The following is a 16,474-nucleotide window of genomic DNA, read 5'->3' on the forward strand; positions in this document are numbered from 1 at the left end:
ACCTACTTCAATACCGAACGGCAGGAGAATAAAGCAGCCACAGAAACTGAGCTAACTCGCTGGCCACAAATCTTCGAAGGCTTGACTACTTTTTTTAGTCACTTTTTTAAAACTAAATCCCCATGGGAGAAGAGGATGCAGGAACCCCCTGTGCTATTTGTGCAACTCCTCTGCAGGTCTAAAAGTACTTCAAAATAAGATGTTTAACTTAAATACATAAATCCTTGAAAGATCACTTACTTTGTCTTTCTCTCAAAACAGAATGTGGAATGTAGATGAATAATTTCCTGGGCTGGATAGAAGCACAAGGCTCCTTTTGTCATGAATTAAATAAAAGCCTTTTCTGGAGTGGATGCCTTCACAGAAATCACCGGGGCTGCCTAGTAGACGGCTCGCTCTTCAGCATTTCAAAGCTTTCGTCGTCAAGAACTGACCACTCGGGCACCTGGGTGGCTCAGTTGGTTAAGCGACTGCCTTCGGCTCAGGTCATGATCCTGAAGTCCCTGGATCGAGTCCCGCATCGGGCTCCCTGCTCGGCAGGGAGTCTGCTTCTCCCTCTGACCCTCCCCCCTCTCATGTGCTTGCTCTCTCTCATTCTCTCTCTCTCAAATAAATAAATAAAATCTTTAAAAAAAAAAAAAAAAGAACTGACCACTCTTCCGTGTGTATCTGTGGCTCCATCTGCCCAAAAATGGGCCTTCTGCTTCTCCACCTCAAGCCCCAAATTCTTTGCCTTGTGACTTCCTATTTCTGCTCTGAAACCCAACCAAGGTGTCACCTCCTCTGTGAAGCCTTCCCTGATACAGCTCTCCAATTTGGCCAGGCTTTTTTTTTTTTTTTTAGTACAGTTGTACCTCTTACAAGGCTCTATTTCTGCACTTATCCTCCAGCACAGGAATCATTTGCTGACATGCACATCTCATCCAGAGTTAGAAACTTCCAGAAGTTATAAACTTCTAGAACTTCTCTTCACACTTTCCATCCTCACATTCAATAACTGTAGACCAGATTTGTCCCCAATTATTTTGAAACTCTATTGCACGCAAGCCCTCAAATTCACCAACAATGCTTCCTCCACCTCCTAACTTTCCATTTTGGGAAGGAATTACAAATCACACACATAGGGGCGCCTGGGTGGCTCAGTCTGTTAAGGGTCTGCCTTCAGCTCAGGTCCTGATCTCAGGACCTGGGATCCAGCCCCACACTGGGCTGCCTGCTCAGTGGGGAGTCTGCTTCTCCCTCTCCCCCACAACCCCGCTCCTGCTCTAATACAATCTTAAAAAAAAAAAAAAAAAAACACATACACACGTATCCATGCATAGACTTCATACCACAAGTTAAAAGTCTTTTTTTTTTTAAGATTTTATTTATTCATCAGAGAGAGAGAGCGAGCACACATGAGCGGGGAGGGACAGAGGGAGCGGGAGTAAGAATCTGAAGCAGACTCCACACTGAGCACAGAGCCCAATGCAGGGCTCGATACCACAACCACAAGATCATAACCTAAGCCGAAACCAGAGTCTGACGCTCAACTGAGTGAGCCACCCAGGCGCCTCTCAAGTTAAAAGTCTTTTCAACTTTCCCTCCATCATCAGTAATATTTGCAGTAGCCCAGCACTCCTCCAGTATTAGGAACTGCTTTCCCTTCTTTCTACACCTCAGGCATGGTGAATCCAAGTCACCAAACTTAACATTCTACGCTTGAATTTATCCATGACTTCTATTTCCTCACTAAGAACTTTAATTTCCTCATCTTTTCATTTGTATCACCAGTTCCAGTAGTTGAATTTCTTTGGGGGATTATCTTCCATAAAGTAATGAAGACTTTTATAATTCCCAAGTCACAACCCAAAATGGTAAAGAACCCCCAGGTTGCACTGAGCTAGGAGGTCGGCTGGACCCACTCACTAGCCAAGTGACTTGTTCTAGACACTGCAAGCAACCTTTTTAAAATAACAAATGATTTCTCAAAGGCTCTGAAGGTCACTGGCAATCATCAAGACCACAAGTGTTAAATGTCAAGGAGTATGTGCCGATAAAAGTGGTCCACTCAAAGCCCTTTCACTTTCGATCTGTTCATTGTCAAGGTATAAAGGGGTATTCTTTTTCTCAAAATGTTTTCTGATATTTCTTCGAGGTCTTTAAAAGCCTTCAAGTATCTTCTCTTCATTAGAACTCTCAGTTACGATTACACCAGGATGGGATTTTTCAGCTCTTCTCAGCCAAGTAGGTCTGCCCCCAAAGGTCTGGAAACATGGGCCAGTCACCCCCACAGTAAAACGAGATCAAGGCCACTCGGTGTCCCCCAAAGATAACATATGGGTCTGAGCCTTTAATTTGCTTGTGAAGACTGGGGAGGGCAGAAAGGGAAGAGGGAAGAGAGGAAGAAAGAATATATATTGATTTTTAAACAATAAATGTAAATTAAGGTACGACCCAAGAGTTTCAAGAAATGTCAGATTTACAGAGAGATGCTCTGACCTACAGCCCCAGGACAGGTGCCTTCCTTTAACCAGGTGTAGGCGCTCTCTGCCATTAGGAGAGTTTCAGGAGAAAATAAAATCAGAGACACACTATGCATGACTGGTAAACTCCCTTATGAAATTACTTCATATATCCTTTAGCATTCTAAATTAACATTCTGGCTCATCAACCCAGTTAACAGACGATTACCAGAAAAGTCACTTCACCAAGGTGAGCTCCGCAGCTTTCTGGCAATGGAGTTGCTTCCCACGATTCAACCTGTTTTTACGTGATGTTATGACAAACACAAAGCCAAGTGGGGAAGAATGTAAGTCTTAGCCACATGGATCATCAGATAAAAGTTTAGAAAACAATCAGGTTACACAGTCCCATCACTAAGACAATCACCTTAGTCAAGTCCACAATATAAGTATACGTGAAATGTTAGCGTTCTTATCCTGAATAAAATCAGCTGCATGAGATTCATCAACCAAATGTGCAAGCCATTCCAAACATAACTTTATCGATTCTAAAATTCAGCCAAATTATATTTTTTTTAAAAAATTGTTGACTGACCCAATAGAAAAATGTACAAAGTTCAGGAGGCCAGGAGTGGTCAGCAGAAGTGGGAAAAAATACATATGGCAATAAAATATCAAAGATGTTCCACTTCACTCACAACTAAAGAAAGGCTCGCATATGATGTGTCTGATGTGCCATTTTCACTCTTCACATTAAAAAGCTGTAATGGTCGGCCAGAAGGCAGGGAAATAGGAAGTACCCATTAATGAGAATAGAAACTGACAGAATCTTTTTGCAGGACTAGCACTATCTACCACAGTTTTTAAATACACTTACTGTTTGCCCCACAATTCTTCTAGAGATTTATCCTACAATTTCACAAAGTGGACAAAGATATATTCAACATGTTCACTGCAGTATTAGAAGCAAACACTAGAAATCTAAAATAGCTAACATCAGGGAATTAGCTAAATACCTTAAGGCAGGCATACCAAGTTCTAGGGCAAAATGATAAAAAAAATAATTCACACTTGGGGCACCTGGGTGACTCAGTCGGTTGAGCGTCCAACTCTTGATTTCGGCTCAGGTCATGATCTCGTGATCATGAGATCAAGTCCCAAGTCAGGCTCTGCACTCAGTGGGGTGTCTGAGTTTCTCTCCCTCTCCCTCTGCCCCTATTTGCACTCTCTCCCTAAAAAATAAATAAATCTTAAAAAAAAAAAACCGCACACTAAAAGATATCCTAATTGAGTTACTAAACTTCAGCAACATATATTTCTTCTAACAACCATGTAAAAAAGGCAAGCTACCTCTAACTGGGGTAAAGGGACAGCACTATACGAATTAGGCTAACCATGCTTTTCCACATAACATCATTCAATGGAGAAATATCAACAAAATTCTTAGGAAAAGAAGGTATGACCCATGAGTATTACCATTTATGGATGAGGATGACAGGCATATTCAAACATGAAATAATTCAAGGAATACAGCAATCATAACTCTTTCGAAAAAAATTACCAGCTAATCAATCCTGAATAGATTAAGAGGGTCAACAAAACACTCAATCCCAGATGGTGGAACAATGTCTAAGGATCTGCAAGAAAGAGTGCAAACCCAGAATTTTATACCTAGCCAAGGTATCCTTCAAGCATAAAAGCAGACATTCTTAATTCACCAAACAAGTGACAATAAAATCTAGCCAACGGGAAGATGAATGAAAGACTTCAGATATAGAAAGACCAGTTAAAAGAACCAGTGGGGAACACTGAATCCTTTAAAATATAAAACCAAGACTAAATACTGAGGGAATATGGTTATGGAACATACTATAAATGCTCTAAGACCCTGACAAAGTAAAGTAACAACCAAGAATGAGAAGAGAGAAATAGAAGGAGTCCAAATGTTCTTATTTTTCCTATTATTAAGTTCACTGATACTGCCTAGAACTGAAACATGGAATATATTTATTAAAAATGATGCCATCTTGGAGCACCAGCCTGGTTCAGTCAGTACAGCACACGACTCTTGATCTTGGGGTCATGAGTTCAAGCCCCACATTGGGCATAAAGATTACTTAAAAATAAATAAAATAAAAATGGTGCCATCTTCTTAATATCTTTCGTAACCTTTTTCCTTAACCTACAGGGATTTATCAAGAGCTAATAATTATTGAAGCAAAGATTTATTTGAAATTTGACAATTCCTTTTTCAGTTTCACTCGCTTTCTTTTTTTGCTATTAAATTCAAGTGACCTCAAGGGCACTAGGCTTAGTGAAGAGTCCATCTCAAAAGGTTACAAACTGACTACACTCATACACCATTCTCAAAATGACAAAACTATATAGAGAGAGATAAGTGGATGCTAGAAGAGGGGAGGGGGCTATAACACAGAGAGCATCAGGCTTGAAGGAGTTCTATGCTGATGGGACAACTCTGTATCCTGACTGAGGTGGTAGTTACACGAATCAATACATGGACTAAACTGCACAGAATTATACATACAAGTGACTACAGGTTAAAAACAGGTGAAAACTAAATAAGGTCTATGGTCTAGTCAATAATTGACATGTACCAATGTCAATTTCCTGGTTTTGATACTGGATACAGGTTTGAAGATTCCACACTGGAGACTCGTGGCACTCCTTTTGCAACTTTCTGTATCTAAATATTTCAAAAAGTATAGCCTTTCTTTAAAAATGCAAGTAATAATAAATTATTTTTCTTTTACTTTAAAACTAACATGATCCCAAAAATCAGCATGATCACTTTTTAAATGAAAGTACTTATTTTAGGACTCCATCTCACTTATCCAGATAGATACATACATACAAAGACATATGGATGTTTATGTAAGGTTAATCATAGTTCAGGATAGCAGGATTCAGGGTGACTTCTTTTTTTGCCAATGTTCTTGGTACCTTTTACTACTACTTGATTTTTAATAAGCACATGTCATTTTTATAAAAAATTATCCAGTTGTTACTCTTTTTTAAATAAATAAATAAAGAGATCTTCCCAAGTCTGATTACAAGCCAATTTAGAAACCAATGATTTTTTTTCCCCCCAGCTGCATTTAGCTCATAAAATACCTTTACCTTTTCAGGGAGTCTGAGACCAGAGATCTTTTTCATGATAACCTTCGTATAAAACAGCAGCAGGCTGCTCTAATGTTAACTGAGCTACTGCATCTGCTACACCTAATGACTTAGTTGAACTGAACTGTATGAAGTCAAGCCACCCTCCTTACTGCAGATGTCCTGTAATGTGGTCCAGCTACCACCGTGCTCTCAATAATCATGCTTTTCCTATTCCTATCACATTAGAGGATATGCAGGTACCTAGTTTCTCCTCTATTATCAGGAAACTTTTACCATCTTGCACTTTCTATTATGAAGTCAGTTTTACAGGTTTTACAGTTAGATGACTGTATGTACTATTTTTCCTGGGACAATACACCCAGTTGGGCTACATTTCAAGTAAATATGCCTGTGTAAATGTGCACTGGCTTAAGGAGAAACCTACTGGTACAGAAAAAACGTGGGCTGTGGAGTTAGAACCTTGAGCCCGAATCCCATCTCTATCAACTTGCTGTGTAATTTTGGTCAAGTTACTAACATTACCCTCCCTGAGCCTCAGTGTCCTCATCTTCCCAAATGTACAACGGGGACAGATAAGACCTACTTTGCAGGGCTGCCGTTAAATTAAATAAGGATTTACAGAGTGTACACGAGGGCCCCTCAACAATGACTAGTGCCGAGTGTAATGATGAAACATGCAGACCTTTTGCTCCCTCTGACCCCCAGCTTCCTTCCTTTCCCATCAGCCTCCTGAACCTCCCTCACTTCCCTCTACACTGGGAGTTTCCTCAATATCCACAACCCCTTCCCTCACCATACCCCATCCCCACTGCATCCCAGCAGTTCTCCCAGTGGCAATTAGTGTCTGGAGCCTCCCCCTAAGCACACATTTACGCAGCATTTCTTGTAACAACTTCCCTGCTCGCCTGTCCACCCCCTGTCAACCCCCCTCCCACTGTGTCTACTTGCCCAGGGGGAAAAATGCCCTTCTCTGAGCGTGCTGGCTGCATAGGTTTTGGAAAAAGAGGGTGCTAGTTTACTATATTCATACTCTATTTCAATCTTACCACACTCTCCAAATACTGCCATTGTCATCCTTCTTGGATTTTTTTTCACCCCTGCCTCTTTTGATTGCCTCAATATCTGCAGAATGCTTAAGGGGCACTGGAAATGCAAAGAGGCCTAAGACTCACCCTGATATGGACTCTTAAAGACAAAGAACTCATCCTCCCCACCTGCAGGCTTGGAGTGGGACTAAAGGGAGGCTAGAGGAGTTGAAGAGTCTTAACTCTTCAAACTTCTAAACTGACTCTTGTGCTCTTCAAACTTCTAAACTGACACTTACCAGAAGAATGTAGTCTTAGAATTCCTATATAGTAATAACAAATATATCAAAATAATAAAAGCCAAAAGAAAAAACCTAACTATAATCAAAGATGATAACTGTTAAACTACTAGCTGGAAGGCCTCAAAGAGATTATATTTAGGGTGGCCTTGAAATGGTAGGGAAGGTCTCACCTTCGAAAATGAAGAAAAGGACAGTAGATCAGAGGGAACAGCACTGAGCAAAGAGAAGTATGAAGTGTACTCAGTGTTCTGGGAATGACAGGTGGTTTGTTGTGGCTAGAGAACTGGTATAATTTGGGAAGTCTTTAAAAGACATTCCAAATAAATCACTTTAAGCATTTAATACATCATCTTCAATCTGTAATGAGAGGACTAAAAGTAAAATTGTGAAAATCCAGGGCCCAAGTGTTTTCCATCACTCTCTGGTCTCACTGGTCTCTGGGGGTGCCTGGGTGGCTCAGTCGGTTAAGCATCTTGATTTCAGCTCAGGTCATCATCTCAGGGTCATGAGATAAAGCCCCTCATCACGCTGGGCGGAACCTGCTTAGGATTCTCTCTCTCCCTCTCCCCCTGCCCCTCCACCCTACCCTCCCTCCCTCCTTCTCATTCAATTCTCTCCCAAAAAAACAACAAAACAAACAAACAAACAAACTTGGCCTCTGACAATGGGGACCCTCAGTTCTGAATGATTTGGAGTCAAAGGGCATGCTCCCACCTGAGCTCTGTGAAGAGGACTCTGGCAGGAATACTGAAGATGAACTGCTAGGGGGAGAACCTGGAAGCTGTCAAGATACTAAGAGTGAAAGCAAGAGACACGGCTTGACCAAAGTGGAGGGAATAGAAGGAAAGCCTGGGGTCAGAACACAAGTCAGCAGAGCATCTACAGGTCTACAGGTGGGGGACTAAAAGCAAAGAGAAAGTTAAAGATGACTCGGGTTTGCCACTTGAGTGTCCAGTGAAGAAAAGCCATGAACAGAACCAGGGCACAGGAGAGGCCCTAACCTGAGGGAAGGATGATGGATTTGGTTTTAGACAGGTTTAATCTGATGTCTACAGGACAGTCGGGTGGATACCAAGGGCAGGAGAGTAAGGCCGAGTTCTCACTGGCACACAGGCCCTAACTGAGGCCATGGGAAAGACCAAGGGAGACTGACCCAAGGCAGTGGTATCATCGGAGCCAAGAAAAAGTGTTTCAGAAAAGAAAAAGTCCAGTGGTTGCCAAGGGCCAAAAGGAAAGGTCAGATGGCATAAGGACTGAAAAGAAGCCCTTTATATTGGCTTCAGCACACAGAAGTTGTAGGTGATCTTGAAAAATGGTGAAGACAGAAGGTCAGTCTGCAATGGGTTACAGAAAGTGCGGGCGGGGAGCAGCAGCTACAAGCTCAGGAGCTCCCCCCCCTTCACCCCAGCCTGTCCTGTCACATCTTCCTCCATTTGGACACATATGTCAACAATCCACTTTCATAAAATCGTCAAGACCCTTGCCCTGCCCAATGCCAATCACCTGCATCTCAACACCGCAGCAACTGCCCATCTCCTTACAGAGCGAAGTCTCCTGTCATCTTCCTGTCAGGTTCTCTACCTGTCACCTCCATTCCTACCAAATCCAAATCACCAACTAAGTAAAACACCCACTATTCCCAGTCACCACGTTAGAGGCTTCCAAAATCAGCTTGAGCTTTTCCCTTTCCTTTATCCCTTGACTCCAGAATCAGTTTTTTAAGCAGTGAAAACTCTCTTGCTCAAGTCCTCCTCACCCTAATTTCACACCCAAGAACCGACCTTTGTCACATCCAGACATGTAAGGTGTCACAGGTTTCCCACCAATATAACCTCTGCACGGCAGATGGATTCATCTTCCTTTAAGGAAAAACCAGCCGACAAAGCCAAACTCCCTAGAGTAGTATTGAAGGCCCTCCATAATCTAGCCATAAATTACCTTTATGGCTTTCTCTCCAACTACTACTTGACAAAAACCACCACAGCCAAACCAGTCTATCCAACGGTCTGAACATGACACGGTTACACCCTTCTCTTCTGAAATATCCTCTCTGCAAGTTCTCTTTGTCACAGGGAACCTCGCTTACTCCCATGCTCTAAAGGCCCCTTGAATAGCCAAGACCTCCACAGCATTCCGACCACAATGTAACTGTCTCCCATGCCAGAAATTGTTCCAGACTCTTGGGACACATCGATGAACAAAGTGAAGATCCCTAGCTTTATGGAGTCAATATTTTAGCAGGAGAAGACAACAAAAAATAGACCTCGTAAATAACGTTATGTATATAAAACATTTAAAAATGGTAAAAGCTACATAGGGCGCCTGGCTGGCTCAGTCGGTAGAGCACACGATTCTTGACCTCAGGGTCGTAAGTTCAAGCCCCACATTGAGCATCGAGCTTACATTAAATAAATAAATAAATAAATAAATAAATAAATAAATAAATAAGAAGGTCAATGCTGCAAAAAGAAGTAAAGCAGGATGTGAAGGAGTGGGAGTGGAAGCTCTGGAGAGGACGTGAGAACCAACCATCAGTGTAGCACCGGCAGACGGCCGGACCTTGACTGTGAGCTAGAGAGAATGGAAGGCGAGCAATCAGAGAGCCCTCTCCCCTGGAGTTCTGCTGCAAAGGGGAACAAAGAAATGGGGCAGCAGCTGACCTGGGTAGCGGTGATAAAGGTATTTGCCATGAGAAGACATAACGTGTTTGTGTCCTGCAAGTACCTACAGCCCTAAAAAGTCCTAACACTCAGCAAACGTTAATTCCTTCACTTTCCCTTGACACCTGTGATTTTGTGATCTTTACTGATACATATCTGATCTGTGTAACTATCTGCAAACAACTTTTCCTAACCCTTCAAGACTCAAATACGCCTCCTGGGAAAGCTTCCCTGGCCCCTCTCCTCAGTGAGTCTCCCTCAGATAGGCTACCTTTGTACCAATACATTCTTCTACTACCACCCTCACCACAGGCTCTTGTAATTGCTGAATATAGTCCCATCTGCCTCATGAAACGGACTCCTAGAGGGCAGGTGCTACTAACCCTCTTGGGGTCAAAGTGTAACAGCTATGACCTCTGACTGTGCTCTGACTCTTGAGCCAGACTGCCCGGGTTTGAATCCCAATTCCATCACTCAGTTGCAATGTAGAAGGGCCCTGGATGTTTTCATCCATAAAATGAGAAATAAAAATAGCCTCTACCTCCTGGCACCGTCTGGAAAAGTAAATGAGTTAATATATGTAAAATACATGGCATATTCTAAACCCTATAAATATTAACTATTGTATTATTATACTGTATCCACAGTACCTAAGATTATAAGCTTGACATAGGAAATCAATAAATTATTTCACGAATGAATAAAATGAGGCACTAAAAAGCTCTCGCTTACTGTAGAGAATTACTTCTCTACACATTACAGACTGTGTTTTTGTTTACTTTACCAGTAAAGTAATTCCATCATTTGAACCATGTCATGTCTAATTTTCTCAAAAGCTGTTAAAGCCATTTCTTGATTATCGAACCTGCCTCCCAGCCTAGGTCTAATTATGTGACTGCCTATGGAACCTCCGAGGACTGCAGAACCTTTCCCTGGCATCCCCCTGCACCACCATGGCTCCTTCACACCTCCCATGGCACGGGGCGCCATGTAACACCATTGATGAACAAGTGGATGACACACCACCTGAGTGGCCAAATCTAAGGTCTGATTTTGCCTCCATTATAGGAACCACTCACCACTCATTACGGGAATGTCACGGAAGGTGACATTCAAACATAAGTCTTTGTAACCAAAGCAATTTTCTAAGCAACTAGAAAAACACTAATTTAAGCAAGAACTCAGTTTTGCACACAATTTCCATAATAACCAACAGCTCGTTCAATATTAAGCAACAACTTTTCAGAGAAGTAGTGGGAACCTCTAAGATATTACATCACTTAAGAACTCATGGGAATTCAACAAAACCCAGGGATTTAATCAAATGTACTTACAGTATAGCTGTTATAGTAATTTTGTACTATAACTACAAATCTTTTTTTTTTTTTAAAGATTTTTACTTATTTAGTTGAGAGAGGAAGAACGAGCAGGGGGAGGAGCAGAGGGAGAGGGACAAGCAGACTCCCCACTGAGGAGGGAGCCAGATACAGGGCTCAATCCCAGGACCCTGAGATCATGACCCTATCCTAAGTCAGACACTTAACCGACTGAGCCACCCAGGTGCCCCTACAAATCTCTGTAACTGGTTCTAAATTTGTAGGTCAAGATGGCTCCTAGAGGAACAGTTTAAAGGAAATGTCCATACTCTCCAGGACCCATCACTATCTACCTCAGAACCAAACAGAATATATTTGGATGACATTCCAATCATCTTCATTGATCTTTCACGTTGAGATCTGCACATGTGCAGACGGGCAGTCCCCAACCTACAATGGTTCGACTTTAGGAGGCTGCAAAAGCAATTCACATTCCGTGGAAACCATCCTTCGAATTCTGACTTTGGATCTATTCCCAGGCTAGTGACATGCAGTACGAAATTCTCTTATGATGCTGGGCAGGGGCAGCCAGCTGCGGCTCGCAGTCAGCACATGAGCACCAGGATCAACAACTGATACACCTACAACCATTCTGTTCTTCACCTTCAGTACAATATTCAATAAATGACATGACATATTCAACACTCTATTATAAAACAGGCTTAGTGTTAGATGGTTTTGCCCAACAAGCCACCCCTTGTGTGCTTACGTGTTCTAAACACATTTAAGGTAGACTAGGCTAAGCTATGATGTTCCGTAGGTTAGGTGTAATGAATGCATTTTCGACTTACAATATTTTCAATTTACAAGGGGTTTATCGGGACATAACCCCACTGTAAATTGAGGAAGACCTGTCCTGCCAAAAAGTGCAGGCTTTGGAGTGGAGCACCTTGGTCCAAATGCCGGCTCCACCCAGGTATCCTACAGCACGTCTGTCATCTCCCCCTCTGGGAAAACTGGCCATAATGTAACCTAGCAGGGTTGGTCTGGTTAACCAGACCAGACCGAAGGACTACAAGAAAAATGAACAAATGAGAAATAGCTTACAGCAGATATATAATAAATGGTGTTTTTAGCATATTATACTATTTTCATCTCATTAGGATTGAAGTTTTACAAAGACATTAAAAAGGCTCAAACAGGGGCGCCTGGGTGGCTCAGTCAGTTAAGCATCTGCCTTCAGCTCAGGTCATGACCTCAGGGTCCTAGGATCAAGCCCTACATTGGGCTCCCTGCTCAGCAGGGAGTCAGCTTCTCCCTCTCCCTCTGCCCCTCCCCCCCTTGTGTGCTCTCACTCTCTCGAGCTCTCTCTCAAATAAATAAAATCTCTAAAAAAAAAAAAAAGGTCAAAACGTGTCAACTAATACTCCTAAAAGTAAAAATGTTAAGTAAGAGAGAGGAAACAAAAGTTCCTGGAATAAAGAAAGAGATGTGATCCCAGGGAAAAGCTCCTCCTCCTGTAAGACACACACCAGGCAACAGTTTCCTTGCATTCTGGGGACAAGGCCTGCCCCACCCACACCTCTGACCCTGGGACACCTACAGGATATGAACTCCCAGTGTCACTGATGAAGAAAGGATGTGATTAGAAGTTCCTAATCTGGTCACAGCCACTGTGGCCACCCCTTGTGTGCTTAAGTATGTGAGGTCTAGCTCACAAAAACCTTGACTCGAAACTCACCCCTAGAAAAAAATGTACATCATAATCATGAAGTCAACTACTTTACAATAATTGCTCAAAAGTGGCCATTTTCATAATGCTCTGATTGCCAATTAAAATGAAATCTGAAGGGACGCCTGGGTGGCTCAGTCAGTTAAGCGTCTGCCTTCAGCTCAGGTCATGATCCCAGGGTCCTGCTCCGCGGGGAGCCTGCTTCTCCCTCTGCCTCTGCCTCTCTCTCTCTCTATCTCTCATGAATAAATAAATAAATAAAATCTTTAAAAAAAAAAATGAAATCTGAATGCAAGGGTGCTTGGCTAGCTTAGTCAAAAACCAATAAAACTCTGCCCAGGGGTCCTCAAGCAACATTCCTTGCAAGCTCCCTGAGGGGAGGAGCTTGTTTGCTTGTTCATCTGACTTTCCCTAGAGCCTGGTGTCCAGTGGCAACTTAAAATTCACTGAAAGATTTGTACACCCCTGTTCACGACAACATTACTCACAATAGCCAAAAGGTGGAAGTAACCCAGGTGTCCATCAACAGATGAATGGATAAACAAAATGTGGTATGTACTCCCAACAGAACATTATTCAGTGTTTAAAATGAAGGAAATTCTGACATATGCTACAACATGGGTGAACCTCCAGGACATTATGCTGAGTGAAATAAGCCAGTCAAAAAAGACCCAATACTGTATTATTCCACTTCTATGAGATACCTAGAGTAGTCCAATTCACAGAGACAGAAAATAGAGTGTGGTCACCAGGGGATGAGGGAGAAGGGAATGGAGTTATTGCTCAATGGGTAGTTTCAGTTTTACAAGATGAAAAAAGTTCTGGGGATGTGGGGATGTACATTCACCACAATGTGAATGTACAATGTGACCCTTGAACAACATGGCTTTGAACTACACGGGCCCACTTATACACGGATTTTTTTTTTTTTTCAATAAAAACAGCATAACACTGTAAATGTATTTTCTCTTCCTTATGATTTTCCTAATGACATTTTTTTCTCTAGCTTACTTTGTTAAGAATGCAGTACACAGGGGCGCCTGGGTGGCTCAGTAGGTTAAGTGTCTGCCTTCGGCTCAGGTCATGGTCCCAGGGTCCTGGGATCGAGCCCCACATCAGGCTCCCTGCTCAGCGGGAAGCCTGCTTCTCCCTCTCCCACTCCCCCTGCTTGTGTTCCTGCTCTCGCTGTCTCTCTCTCACTGTCAAATAAATAAATAAATCTTAAAAAAAAAAAAAGAATATAGTACATAATACATGTAACATACAAAATAAATACTAATCGACAGTTAACGTTATCAGTAAGGCTTGTGGTCAACAGCAGACTAATAGTAAAGTTTGGGGGGAGTCAAAAGTTATCCATGATTTACCACATCAATGGGGGGCAGCGCCCATGACTCCCATGTTGTTCAAGGGTCAGCTGTATTTAATGCTACTAAACTGTAACACTTAAAAATGGTTAAAATGGTACATTTTAGGTTCTGTGTATTTTACAACTTAAAAGGAAAACCCAGAAAATTAACTGAAAGAATACTGAGTACTATCACTCACTAAATGTTCTCATACCTTTGGATTATTCATTAAGGAATTCCTAACACCACATTTTATAGATGAGAAAATTGGGACTCACAGAGCTGAACCCATCTGCCACTATACCACATACAGCACCTACTACACAGTGCTGCTCAGCGTTAATGGTGCATTTTACCGCACTGGTTCCAAGCCCAGTGAAGACAAGGGCCGTGACTGAGGTCTTCTTTCTATGCCCAGAACCTAACACAACACCCACAGGCCCCTTGAATGTTTTAAAAAATCCCAGTGGCCTGAACATCTATGTCACAGATGTCACTATGTCCCTTTCTCTATTAAATCCCTAACGGGGTAAAATGGACAGCCTTAACACTTCCTTCACTGGAGGTGCTCAAACACAGGCTGCGCAATCAACCGCTCCGCCACGGGTTTACTATGTACCAGGAGTTGGGGCAGATAAAGGTTCAGACAATTTCATCTTTGAGGGAACTGAATCTACTGCTGTGGAGAGATAAGGCTCAGAAACAATTATAACAAGACAAAGGCTTAATAAACAGATGTGAGTACATAAATGTAAGGGAGTGCTGAGAGTGTTTTTGGGTCTGAAAAACGTGGTATCTTCAGAAGAGGTGGCTTCTCAGCTGGATCTGGAAGGAAGAACAGCTTTCCAGGCACTACCAGGGAAAAGGCCAGAGCATGAAGCAGAAACAGCATGCTGGTGTCAAAAGACACCCCGGTTCCTGACTTTGCTATTATCCGGATGAGTGACCTCTGCAAATCACAAACCCTCTGTTTCCTTCTATATAAACCTACAGCAAGACCCCATCAACCCTGTGTGTTATATCTAATAGAAGCTCTGAAGTCAAACTGCTTAACTTCAGATCGTGCCACTGTCACTTAAGAGTGACTGCCTCCAGCTCGGGTCATGATCCCGGAGTCCCGCATCAGGCTCCCTGCTCGGCGGGGAGTCTGCTTCTCCCTCTGACCCTACCCCCTCTTGTGCTCTCTTTCTCACTGTCTCTCAAATAAATAAATAAAATCTTTAAAAAAAAAAAAAAAAGAGTGACCTTGAGCTGGGTAATTAGTTGCTCTGTGCCTCAGTCTCCCCACTTCAGGAGAGAGCTAGGGTACTCATTAAGTAACAAATGTCAATCACTCAGCACAGGCCCTGGCACATAGTAAGCCCTCAATAAATACAGGATAGCTCCTGTCAAATAAGCTACATTGTTAAGAGAGGCAAACCCCAGACCCAAGGGTAGCGCCTGCTGCGTTTCCAGGTCCCTCCCAGTCCTGAGACATCCCTGGGGGGGGATGGGAGCGCCGAGCTGGGGCTGCAAAGCCTGCACGCATGTGTCACTGCTGGGCTCGGCATGCGCCTCTCCCCGCCCCGGGGAGAAGCGATGGCTCAGCAGTCCCGGGGCCCGCTCCCACCCCTCAGACCCGGCACCGGGGGCGGGGGGGGCGGGGGAGGGAAGGGGCTCGGCCCCCACTCACCATGCTGGCCGGGGGAGGGGCGGCTCAGGTGAGCTGGCTCTCGAGCTTCGGACACGTCCCGCTCGCACAGTTCAGGTCATGGTCCCGGCAGACTCGGGAAATCCCCCGCCCATGCAAAGACAACCGCTGCCCCACCCGGGCCCCGCGGGGACCCTCTAAAAAGAGCGCGGCCCCCCGGCCCGCCTCATCGGGGACCCCCGGAACAATTCATCTAGAACCACCCGCCCCTCCCCAAGGAAACTGAAAAAGCAGGAAATGGGGCTCGGAGGCCGGTGAGGAGGGCAGCGGCTCGGGGGGCCCCCCGCCCGGGCCCGACCCCCGAGGGGAGGCTCCGGGCCCAGGCAGGGGCTCCCGGCCTCCGCGTTCAGAAGCGGCTGCGGGCCCGGCCCCGAGGCTGAAGGGGCGGAGGCTGAAGGGGCCTCGGCGGCGCAGCCCGGACGGCCGGCTCAGGGGAGAGGCCCGGGGGCCCGCGCTGTCCTCGCCGCCTCAGCCCACACGGCCGCCGCCGCCGCCCCGCGGAGCATCCCTGCGCGCGTCCGCCCCAGAGCCGCCCGCCCGCGCCGCGCGGCCGCCCCCGACCAACAGCCCCAACGCGCCGGAAGTGGCGAGCGCCCGGCGCGGCCCCACGGCGCGGCCGCCGGGCTGCGGCGCTGGAACCGGACCAATCCGGAATCGAGCGGGGAGGGGGTGGGGGGGCGCGGGGCGGGGCCGCACCTGACGGCTCCCGCCTGGCCCCGCCCCCGCCCGGCCCCGCCTCGCGCCCGCCGCCCATCCACGCGGGCCGGCGGCCATGTTGGTAAAGGGCCCGGGTCTGCCATCTTAGTAAAGGGGCG

The 16,474-nt window shown here is 44.7% G+C and overlaps 1 protein-coding gene across 4 annotated transcripts in view; it reads right to left on the bottom strand.

The window, feature by feature from the left end:
* The window catches only part of XPO6 (exportin 6), a 102,972-nt gene extending 86,724 nt beyond the window's left edge, over positions 1 to 16,248 (bottom strand). For 3 of the 4 annotated variants that reach the window (XM_064592899.1, XM_064592900.1, XM_064592897.1), the window contains exon 1: positions 15,642 to 16,248. In XM_064592899.1, the coding sequence (XP_064448969.1) occupies positions 15,642 to 15,644 (3 nt within the window). In that variant the 5' untranslated portion in view covers positions 15,645 to 16,248. The remainder of the gene's footprint in view (positions 1 to 15,641) is intronic. The other variant, XM_045875216.3, reaches the window with a different exon arrangement.
* Between the last annotated feature and the right edge of the window lie 226 nt (positions 16,249 to 16,474).

Source organism: Mirounga angustirostris, unplaced genomic scaffold, assembly GCF_029215605.1.
Source record: "Mirounga angustirostris isolate CCGP_5_RB_7025 unplaced genomic scaffold, mMirAng1.0.hap1 SCAF_5, whole genome shotgun sequence".
Lineage (NCBI taxonomy): Eukaryota > Metazoa > Chordata > Mammalia > Carnivora > Phocidae > Mirounga > Mirounga angustirostris.